The sequence below is a fragment of the Haplochromis burtoni genome, unplaced genomic scaffold (genome assembly GCF_018398535.1).
Source record: "Haplochromis burtoni strain Fernald_Lab_line unplaced genomic scaffold, NCSU_Asbu1 Contig_110, whole genome shotgun sequence".
Taxonomy (NCBI): domain Eukaryota; kingdom Metazoa; phylum Chordata; class Actinopteri; order Cichliformes; family Cichlidae; genus Haplochromis; species Haplochromis burtoni.
Window position 1 is genome coordinate 1,367,154 of NW_024582471.1, and position 11,738 is coordinate 1,378,891.

Consider the following 11,738-nt stretch of genomic DNA (forward strand, 5'->3'; position numbering starts at 1 on the left):
ACTGTTTGCTTGCAACTTTACGCACAGCTGGCGCACGCTATAAAGGGCTTTTATAACAGTGTTAACGCAGCCAAACTAGCCGCTGTGATCGCACTATGATGTGGGCAATTATTGCAAACAAGGGGCTAAGCTGTGTGTTTTTTAATTGTCACTAATAAACAAGAAAGCACATTTAGGTGTATATGCTTATTGCGCCTTAGATGCAGAAAGTCCGACTTATTTTCCATTTGTGATGGGGAAAAGTGGGATTTTACAGCTTTAAACTATAAAGATTAAATAAAAGGCAGTGTTGGTTGAAACTGAAGTGAGTTTGAGTAATATAACAGATCAAAGGAGATTAATTCATTTTTTTATGTGCAAAAACGTATTAAATTTTTACTTTTGTTTCCACATTTTGTTAACATTGCGAGTTAATGGTAACTTTAAATTTGTACACAATGCGTTGACAATATAGTTGTGCATTGTACAATATGTGGACAAATTAGGCAGCATATATACAGAGACAAACCCGTCAACGTGTGGACAGGAGTGCGTGTAGATGGGTGCGAGCAAGTGTTATGTGCGAATGTGTTTTACTTAGTTCAGTGTGGGAACAAGAATGTGCAAACGGGAGACGATCGAAGTGATATTTTTTTAAACCTTCTTAAAAATGGTTTTACCCCTCTGCGCGTCTCCGCGGCTGTGCGATACAAAACCAAACCACCATCAGGGGCCTCTCTGGCAGCTTAGGCAGGGTCAGCGATTCTTTGGTTAATTCGTTGAAACTGTATTTTGAACTTTGATTTACTTTCATATCTATCTGAAGAATGCACAGTGAGTAACCAATATCAGACTTGTGTCACGATACCTTAGCCTCAATCAAAGATGTTTATTTACTTGCAACACCTGTTTCCAAAAAAAGATGTTGTGTTATGAGTAAATTGACAGAACCCAATTATCTGACACATTTTTATACATTTACATGAAAATAGTTCAAAGACAACCTATAAACTTGTCTTTGTTGTTTTCTTTATGCCACTTCAAAATTAGTTGCCATTATTACTTAAAAAGAAACAGAAACAGTGGCAACAAAGACTAAAAACTTGTTTTATGCTTTAAAGAAAAAGAGAAGGTAACATAAACCCCACAGGTAATTAGGTTAATTGGCATTAGCTTAGTAACATGACCTGTTACACCATGACCTTTCACCGATGTGAGGCTGCTGGTTCCCCTAACAAGGTCCCCTCAATTCACAGTTACATAGAGCACAGAAGGGATAATCCTACTCTTTATACTGACCTAATGTAGATGTGACAGTAATGATTTAATCAGGAATGAGTAATATAATTAAGTAATGTTGATTACTTAATTACACCTCCCCCCCAATTGCTTGTGATTTGTTGGGACTGGGTTAGGATAGGGGAGGTTCAGAGGATAGGCGGGGAGGAGGGTTTGCTCATGAAAAGGGGCAGTGAATGTATAAAAATCACTGTCGTTCATAATGTATAGAGTTAACTTGTCTTTGATTTTATAAAGTATGTGTGGAGAAGAACAAAAAAGATGCTGAGAAGTGTGTAGAGAAATGGTTTAACAAAAATGTTTTGTAGTGTAAATTTATCAAGAATTTGGGGATTTCACAATTTAAATACATGATATGATGAAAACATTCAGAGCATTTGGGGAAATCTTTGTACACGAGGCACTAGGTTAAAAACTCACAGCACTACATGGCCACAATCTTCAGCCAAGTTTTTTTTTTAGTTGAAAAATACAGCAAGGACTCAGATATTTCTGTCTCTACAAACAAAACTTTAAAAATTACCATAAAAACAACTAAAAAAAAAAAAAAAGAAAACAAAAGGAAAAAAAAAATCTGAATTTGAACTCGTCTTTGAAAATCATGCACACAGACTGAAGAGGAGCAGGACCACCTGGCATGTTATCTGTGCACCGATCAAAAGCACACATACAGGATAGCATGAGCAGTTTGCACATGTGTGAAAACAGCACTGTTGCTAAACTATATAGAAGCATTGTGAAGGAAAAAAGCATAGTGCGTAAGTTTATTTAAGCAAGATAATACCACACCACATACTACATTTATTTATAGCAGGTTTGCTCTGTAATAACAAACTGAAGGTGCTCAACTAGCCTGATGACTGTAACTTTAAAATATAGTTTACATATTAGAGATCTTTTATATTTGTAACTTATTCAAAAACGATAAATGTAAATCACTCACACAAAAGCACAGAAATATTAAACTGTAAGTTTTATTCCACAATACCATGTCTTCTTTAAAAAACACAAACCACCAAATACAAAAATACAATCTTCTTTATAATTTATGTGGTCTCAACAATATGTACATTCGGTAAAAGCCGTCAACACTATTGTTACACATTTTCTGAAAAATATTATAGAGAAGCTATTTTAAAACTACAAAACTAGAATTCGAACCAATACAGTACAGCTGCTGCAAAATATGGCACAATGTTTAAAAAAAAAAAAAACTACAAGGAAAAGCACTGGAAACAATCTTTAAACTTAGAGTTCATCACCTGAGTGTCAATATATTAGCAGCAAAACATTGTTGCTTGGACTTGCGCAAGAGTAAATGAGAAGCACTGGGTTGCAAAAGCAGCTGCTGAGGCAAAAAAAGCGATTTCTGCAGAAATCACAGTGAACGTTCTTCAAACTGCTCAATGACACCACACACTCTCTTTCCTTCTGAGCACTGGGCTTCATGAAAAAAACCACCAAATTATTAAACTGTGTAAATATTTTTGTCATATCACTTAAAACCCTGGAGAGAAACCTCCAAGCAGACAGCATGCCATCAGGTTTGAAATAAAGCATTATAAAACACTTACATGTTTAAACAATTAACAACTTAATTGAAATGGAGATTTTTAATCTTTAAAAAGATTTCTTAAAAATACACACTATAAAACAATTAAATATAAAATATGCACACAATCCGTCTTTACAAACACAGCGTTTCACACCATAAACACGGGAGAAAAACTCGAAAGGGAGAGCGAGTGAGTACATATCAAAAAAAAAAAAAAGCAGAGACAAGACTGATGGTGGCGGAGAATCATACTAAATAAACGGTAACAGTATTGTGGCGTCGTAGAAGTGGAAGGTGAGAGATAAAGAGAGTGTTGTCCTCCATAGCAGCTTCAGTCTGAACACAATAAACGGATTCTTTCACTTCAAAGAGACCAACACAAGACCCGGCTTTGGCTCAGTGAACCTGAGAGATGCAGAGATACGAGAAAATGTGGGTGAAGATGAACATGTAAAGCATACAACATGTCTTGAGTGTGCGTGCGTGCATACCTGTAGTGTTTGTTAGTGAGGTAGTCTATAACAGCGGGACGGATGCGTGCCACGCCCCCCTGGCTGCGGTTCCCTCTTCCTGTGATGACAGAGAGCTGAGGTCGGCACAGACCCTGCTCACACTCTACGCCGAAAGAGGCCAAAGAAGAAGAAGCACAAGCAGAAAGTTACAGTTTACAGCAGTAATAACGAACGCAAACTCTGAAGGGGTAACTGCGCTTTCTAACAAGCTGCGTGGTCAGTGTCCTGCTGGGTAATGATGTACACCACCGGGGCTTGTCCCTGGTTAGCGCCTGGACTCGAAGCAATATCCAATCACTTTTACACATTCAGTTCAGAACATCTCAACTTCTTCTTTTCTTCGTTACAAACCGGGTAAACTGTAGTACAGGTGTCAAGTCTTTTTTAAAGTAAAAGCGATTTTCAGACATGGAATATGTAACTTTGCTGGGGGGGGGTTTACACATGGCAGCCACCACACTTGTGTGATCTTTAGCACCTGGTGACTGAGAGAAAGGCAGACATGAGACGGGGGCTGTGATAATATATGTACGTACTACAGAGGCTGTAGAGCTCGCTAACATGTTTCTCCTTGTACTGCTGCAGCTGTTGCACTTTTCTGATAACATTTCATTCAGACTTGGGCTCTGTTGCAATGTTACTCCGTCCAATAATGAGGTCAGTGGGGAGAGGGTTTCACCTAAATGTCCCCGCATGAGACTATTCTGACATGAGTGACGTGTTCAGTTGCCACAGATTAAACATTAAGGAATTTGTGAAAAGGGCATCTGTAACAAGCTAACGCTTACTGAATAGATAATAGTTTAAGCACCTTTGGTTTTGTCCAGTAAGACCTGAGCCAGATGTTCCAGGGCCTCATTGACATGTAACCCATGGAGGTCCAGGATATTGCTGGGCAGCAGCGATGAGTTGACCCTTTCAAAAATCTGAACTGCTGCACGGTGATTAGCCTCACGCATACGCTGGCTATGGAGGTGCCCCTGAAAAAGCAGAAAGAAAGACAAATTTAAATAAAAAGCCACAAATATATTTATTTAATTAGATGGCAGTGACATGCTACACATTCAAAAACAGTAATAATAAAATGTTGTGCTTCGTGTTGTGCTCAGTCACTCACCTGCTGTGCGTAAAATGAGGCCACTTCTTTGCGTCCTTGCTTGTAGGCCTCTGCAGCCTTAGCAAAGCTCTCGAGCTGTCGGCTCCTCTGCAGTCTGGCCTCGGCCCTGAAGTCTTCATAATCTGGATCTTCTGTATCCTGATAATTGGGTACGGCTGATTCCACGGCCCTCTGCTTCTGACAAATTAAAAGAGCAAAGTGATCAAGACACACTTAAGGGTGTGGAAAATTAAAGGCGACTAACTGTCAGCTTTCTGCATTTGCTCAGATATGATGTTGTACTGCAGGTAACCCTATTCTATACATTATTTCTTTCTATTTTTCTGGGGAAATGGGAAACAGGTGCAGTGATTTATTGGAACACATGGAAACATACATGGAAATGCAGTTTATAAGTCAAAAGAAAGTCAGTATGTGTATGACAACCTTTACCTCCAGACCTATGTCAGGTCTTTGCTGGATATTTTTTTCCTATTTTTTAAGGACATGACTGTCAAATACTGTTCAATCTGATAGTTTTTAAAGCCAACACCTGTTCTTTTTTTTCTACTTGTGCAGTTTCTTCAGTTTTGTTTTGTTTGTTTGTTTTTTTTGGGGGGGGGATAAGATGCAAACCAATTACATAATATAAGTTTTCAGCTGGTAAAAAAAAAAAAGAAAACATTTTTTGCCAATCGAACTGTTATCTTTGGCATTTTATGTAAATTTTACTAAAGATATGAGAACAAATGACGTGTTCTGCTAGTTATAACATGCAAAATTTAAAATGGATTATTTGCCAAGTTGTCTTATATGTTATGGTTTCTCCTTTTTTAAGCCTTTTTTACACTTCAATGATTCATAGTACAGTCTTCAGTGGCTTAACAAACCAAAAAAACATTCCTTTGAAAATGATTATGTACAAGGACTGGACTGAAAATGAGAGAAAAGGTAGCCAATGTTAAAAGAAAACCCTGGAAAGGCCTCCAGAAAGTCTGGAGAGAGTTCAAGAGCACTTTAAATAAATTAGAAAAAAAAGGTCTGGCTGCTACGAGGCAAAGAAATGACTGGTGGCTCAAGACTTTTGCACAGTACTTCTACAAGTTGAATCTCACAATTCAACTTGTCTGTATTGTAAAATGATAATTGTAGAGATGTTGCAATAAAACAGAAAGAGATTTCTCCAACATCCAAATATGGAAAATACAAGCTAAAAAGATCGAGACAAATTAAACAGTTCATGTTTTCCCACCTGTGAAACAGATCTAATGTATACTGTACATGTGTTCAGTGCTCCGTTGTTTTCATTCTCTGCCTGTGTTGTGAATACCTTTTCCCTCTCCTTGCTGGCTGGTCTGTGGTGGTCAGAGCGAGGAGCTTCTGGAGCAACTACAGTCTTCACAGGCTCCTCGTTCAGCAGAGAACGAAGAAACAATTCTGCCTCCGTGAGGCTGTAACTAAACAAACACACACACACACAAAGAAAAAGACACATTAGCCACTAAAATCAGTACACCAACTAATGTTTAGAGGACTATAAAAAGTTACAGTTGTTTTCTCACTTGTGGTCCCTGAAAATGTCCTGCAGAAAATGCCTGTCAATGGTGGGGAAGAGGGCATACAGCTGCTTCTCTTTCAAAAGTGCGGCTCCGTTACGTTGGTCAAGGTCTGCACGACTTTTTCTGGTCTAAAAGAGAGCGTTGGACTTTAAGAAAAGGATATCAAAGCAGAACAAGATCATTAAATAAAATCTAAAGAATCTGCAGGTGCAGTAGGCGTGCGCGTTACCTTCTCTAAGTTGTTCTGCAAAGCCTGTTCTTCTTCCATAATCTCTCTAAGAGAGACAAGCGGACGGGACGCATTCCAGTGATCCATGATTGGCATTGGACCGCGAGGCTCTGGGTGGCTGCCCGCTGACGTGTACTCATCCGTGCTGATCAAGACGTTTGCTGACTGCGTCTGGTCTCGCGACCCGGTTTTTCCCGTCTGTGAATCACCCCAGTGTACCGAACCTAACAATCCAGAAAAACTGTTAAGTCTGTGCATGTTCACAGACTTAACAGTTCACTGCATATGCACTGTCAGCATGTGTATTGTATTCAACAGAGTATTACTCATATGCTGAACAGATTATTCCTGAATGTCATTTAAGAGTATTTTGGTGTGTATTAAACTTACTTTCCTGAAGCAGGTGAAAGGAAAGTGCCGCTTGTCTTTGACTTTCCTGAAAAACGCAAATTATACATGAACGCACAATAAATTACAACAGAGTAAGGACATGAACATAAGGCCCGCAGGCCAGAACTGACCTGGCAAAGAATAAAGCCCAGTGTACAACAAAATATGAGGTTATCAATTTTGGACTTCTAACGATTTCTATTTTATTTGTTTTACACCTTTTCCTGATGATAAAGACCTCCCCCATAGCCATTAATTCTATATCAGTGTAGTTAAGAAACAGATAAACAATTAAATTAAAAAAGGCTGTTGAAATGACTTTTTTTTATCTTATATTACCGTATCTCGAGAATTAAATGTGTAGTTAACATCTTTACACAGACAGAAAGTGGAGTTTCACTTGTCTGGCCCATTTAAGATTAAAGCAGGCTGTTGACATCTCGGTATTAGACCTAATGCAGGAGAAACAGTAGTTTAAACTCACTTGGATGGTTTCCTTCCACTTCTGGTGGAGCAGCTTAGCAAGGTTCAAGTCCATCTGCACTGCATAGTCATTTGCAGAGCACGAACCTGAATAAAAATCAAGCAGGACATATACAATCATGTCAGTTTGGAGTAGCAGAGAAGAATAAAAATACCACTAAAGGCATCAGTTGGATCAGTTACCAGAGTACGAAACACTGTATCAAACTGCAGAACCAGAGAGCGACGGGAACACTTTTGTAAAAAGAGAAACGTGACATCACACCCAGATTAACAGAACAGCTGTTTGGAGCTGCAAAAGAGTTTTCTATGATTATTTTACAGTTACTTTACTCCTTTTTGGTGTATACAGCTGAATGAAACAGCATCAATGCAATTTAAGAGGCCATCTTTAAACCACATGCTTTTACTGCATCTGTAAGAATAATGATATAACGCCCCTCTTCACCCTGGCTTCATCCATGACCAATCACAATAAGGCTTTAAGTTTGACATTTCTTGGTTGAAAACCTGTGTGTTAGTTACCTGGGTCTACTCCCACAGGGCCAAATAGTTCAGTTAACTGCAGTGCCAGCTCAGTGGGTAGTTTCAGCTCCACGCTCTGAATATCCAGGTGATGTCGGCCTCGTGTCTCCTCTCCCCTCTGCTTTTCCTCTCTCTCCTCTCTCTCCAGCTCCTCCAGCTCAGCCCACAGCAGTCTGTTCATCTCTTCCATGTTGGCAATCTCGTCCTCAATCTTAGCCCCTGACATTTCAATTATTGCATTATCTGAGCTCCCACCCCAAGCTCCTCTTTCCTGGTCAGACTCTGATATTGCTTTGGGTTCAGCGCTGTCACTTCTCTTTCTTTCCTTTACTGATTCAGGAACACTGAGATCTGTTTCAGGGGCTTTTTCTGAATCTGGGATTGCATCAGGATGGTTTGTAACCAGAACAGCTGCTCCTCCAGAATCGGACACATCTATATTATTTTGGCTCTCTTCTGATTCACTGACTGTCACACTGGGTGATTGCTGGGTCTCCACCTCAAGCATAAATGGCTTTTCCTTTGGCCAATCTTCAGGATGATCCTCATCCAACATATTAGGATACGAACTGCTTTCTACAGCCTGACAGGAAGCAGCACACAGATCAGATGTATCGTTGATGTGAGCTTGACCATCCTCCTCTTCGCCATCTTCATCTCTAAAGAACCTTTCTCCAGAGTCCAGCAGCAGGTTGGTGGTCCACTCTATGTCCTGACTGCACTTGTCATACAGGTCTTCTAAAGTGTCAAAGCTAACGAGCCTAAAATGACGACTGAGAACACGCAGGCTCTCGAGCCGGTTTTGAGTCAACCCGAGCTCTTTTTCCTCCAACTGTGTGCCTTTCTCATGCACCACACGGTAGGGTACCTCTCTGTGGCCAGATGGGTGAACTGCATCTGCTGCACACACAGCAGAGGAGAGCTCTGGCACAAAACGAGAAGAGTCGCCATACAGGACTCTGATGTCACCAGTGGCCACAGAGTCGGCTGAATCATCGGGGTTGGTTTGACGATTGAGACGCCAAAGAAGGGCAAAGTCTTGAGGTTCTGTCTGGGTGAAGCAGCCAGTATCTGCCAGAGGTGGCTGCAGGGATGCCTCAGATTTAGACAGATCCAAGTTTGGTTTAAGATCAAGAGTAGTGTTCGCATTAAACGTGGTTTCACCAGCTGAGCCACTACGGCAAGAGTCTGAGTTTTGAGCTGTGGAGTTGGGACAATCTACGGACAGGGGGCAGTTTTGAGTGAAGGTGAGTGCGAGTTTGCACTGCTTCCCTGACCTACGACCCTGACGCAGTTTTCCCTCCTGACCACCTCCGATGGAGGGGCTGCTTTCTGTTTCCACAGAGCCTTCACACACAGGACTCTGACACATTTCACTCATATATGTACAATCAGCCTCTGCGGCAGTCTCTCGGTCATTCTCAGTGCATTTACTCATATCCACATGAGGAGTGGCCTCATCTTCAGTACTGTGGCTTCCTGTATCACTGTTACATACATTTGACTCTAAAGTTTTGGAGCTGTATAACAAATCTGTGGCAAGAGCTGAAGTTGGATTTTCTTTATTGGCTGAATTTAGGTCTGCAGTCTCTGGCTCCGTAGTATTCCTTTCCTCTTCATTAGGTCCTTCGTTCTCGATTTTAAATCCATCCGAATCATCAATTCTTGATTCCTGGCCAATACAAGAGGCGGCAGCCTTCCAGTCTAACACACAGTCTGGTAAATCACCTCTGCTGACATTAATTGTGTTCTTGTTTCGTTTTCTCTCTTTACTGTTAGATCTGCTGCTGTGGGATTCCTCAGAGCTTCCATCTGCCTCATCCTCTCTCTCGGATCCTTCTCCAGAACTCAGAGAAAGGAAGGGAGAGTGGGAAGAGCAGGTTGAAACTGTGGCTACGCCAGTCTGGATGAGATCAAGAAGCTTCTGAACCTCAGTTACATCCGGACCTGGCTGTGCTCTTATTGCTTTTTCATAAACACGGGCTTCTTGACATGCGTCTTCATCTTCCGTTCCATGTACCTCATATCTTTCTCTTTTTCTTGCCTCCCGCTGCATTAGAGGCCCTTCACATGGCCAGTCTCCCACAAAGTTCATCGTTTTAGGCGTGACCTTCTCTTCTTCGTACCTCACCACCTCGAATCTTTTTACTTTCTCCTCTCTTATCATTTCTTTCACCTTTGTCATGCTGTCTACTTGGTTAGTGTCTTTCACCAGATCTGCAGGCTCCATCCTCCTGCTTGGTCTTTCTCTCTTCACTCTCTGTCCAATAGACTCAGCGAAAGCCACAGGAATTTCATCCCCACACTGGTCTTCATTCATCACCGATTCTACAATACAGTCTGGCATTCTCTGCTCTAATACCGGGTGATTTCGCTCTAACTGAGCATCTAGCTCAGAGTCTAATTCCCCCAAATTCATATCATCATTTTCATCAGAAGCTTCCAGGCTGTCTGTAGGTTTTTCTCCAAGGTGTAAGTTGAGAGACTCAGTGGATTCGGGGCTGCCTTCTCTGGGCATTCCCACGTCTCCAGAAAAACCAACAGACGACACATCTGGGAGAGAGGAAAAGCGCTGAGAGGTGGATGTCTGACATCCTTCAGCTAATCTGGGCTGACCTACAAGGTCAGGACAAGGTGCTTCAGAAGATGCGAGCCTAAAGGAACAAAAAAGATACGCAGGCATGGTCAGACGTTTACATAAATTTATCATGGGCATGAATGTCTGGTAATTTTGGCCTTTTAATTATTTCTTTCAATCAGTCTTTTCCCAGAAAGGAATGATTGTACAGCATGCATCTTTAAAGACTTTAAAAATCAAGAACTGAGTGCAGAAGTTTAAATTTATTTAGGATTTTCTCTAAAACTCACACACAAGCTCATATATACACATATAACATAATTTCTCAGGTATATGAAATGGTAATTTTGAGTGAAACTCACTGTGAGATTCTGTTTTGCAGAAGAACCTGTCGTTTCCGTTCAGGCATCTGTGAACCCATGATGGACTGGACTGTGACGAAGCGCTCATATCCTTCAAGCATGTGGCGGACTGTGTCCACGTGTACGTTATGTGTAGTACGCCTGCACAGACCACCAAAAAAGCAAAGCTGAAGGGATGAAATTTTTTCAAGCAACATTTTCAAAAAATCCGTTTCTATACTGAAACCATAGGCTGCTGTAATTCCTCTGTTACGCTCACCTCACCAGTTCTTTGGGTTTATGTTTCCACCAGGTGTCTGGCTCTTTGAACAGTACCTTATAGTCATGTTTTAGCGCCTAGGAAAGATTAAGGGAAAATCTTTTTGTGTAGTTCATAACCAGTTTATGCATACTTCAATATCCAGCCACTTATTATAATAACTACACCCTAAATGTTCAGTTTGCCTCTAGACTAAACTGGACTGCATGTCTGAAAACACATATAGTAAGCAAAAATACGTTCTTAAAAGCCTTTGCCCATTTGCAATGTTGTCTCTTAAGTTTACTGATGACTGACCTGTGCAACATATGGTTTCATCTCCCAGCCCTGCATGTTGGTATTATCAATGATGATGGGATTATTCCCCTTCTCAAAAGCCTCCTTAGCTGTGGGACAAGAATAAGGGAGATAAGCCACAGTGTGATTCTTCCAATAGTACAACAGAAGCTGAAAAAGCATAAAGCAATCAATAACAGAGACTTGCTATCACTGTGTGTGTGTGTGTGTGTGTGTGTGTGTGTGTGTGTGTGTGTGTGTGTGTGTGTGTGTGTGTAAGTTTGGAATAAACTGACTGACCTTTGCAAAGGTTTGTGTGTTGGTCTTTATTACTGACAAAATATTAGTGTTTGGTGTCATCACATAGTGACCGTTTGGCAATGGCAATTTAATTTATGCAGTGATTTGATTACACTTTAACTACATGTGTTTTACGTAAAAGATAAACACATATGTAGGCCTATTGTGCCTGCTATTCAACAGTATTAATGAGCAAGTCAAAAATGTCCTCTTTATCATCAGTTTGCTTTCAGAAACTGTGAAAAAGGTCTGTGTTAAAATCATATCACGCTTGATGTAATGTTGATTATTAAAAACATAGAGACTCAATATGTTTAACGTAAAAATATTTTTAAA

At 40.6% G+C, this 11,738-nt stretch overlaps 1 protein-coding gene across 2 annotated transcripts in view; it reads right to left on the reverse strand.

Annotated features, from left to right (window-relative positions):
* Positions 1-3,035: 3,035 nt before the first annotated feature.
* Positions 3,036-11,738, reverse strand: part of n4bp2 (NEDD4 binding protein 2) — a 12,263-nt gene continuing 3,560 nt past the window's right edge. Inside the window, exons 4-16 of one of the 2 annotated variants that reach the window (XM_005928298.3) lie at positions 11,124-11,212; positions 10,827-10,903; positions 10,568-10,708; positions 7,628-10,281; positions 7,104-7,189; positions 6,620-6,665; positions 6,230-6,453; positions 6,004-6,128; positions 5,772-5,898; positions 4,463-4,636; positions 4,157-4,325; positions 3,325-3,448; positions 3,036-3,238 (exon numbers count right to left, since the gene is read on the reverse strand). In XM_005928298.3, coding sequence (XP_005928360.1) covers positions 3,193-3,238; positions 3,325-3,448; positions 4,157-4,325; positions 4,463-4,636; positions 5,772-5,898; positions 6,004-6,128; positions 6,230-6,453; positions 6,620-6,665; positions 7,104-7,189; positions 7,628-10,281; positions 10,568-10,708; positions 10,827-10,903; positions 11,124-11,212 — 4,082 coding nt within the window. In that variant the 3' untranslated portion in view covers positions 3,036-3,192. Of the gene's footprint in view, positions 3,239-3,324; positions 3,449-4,156; positions 4,326-4,462; positions 4,640-5,771; positions 5,899-6,003; positions 6,129-6,229; positions 6,454-6,619; positions 6,666-7,103; positions 7,190-7,627; positions 10,282-10,567; positions 10,709-10,826; positions 10,904-11,123; positions 11,213-11,738 lie in introns of both variants that reach the window. The other variant, XM_005928297.3, reaches the window with a different exon arrangement.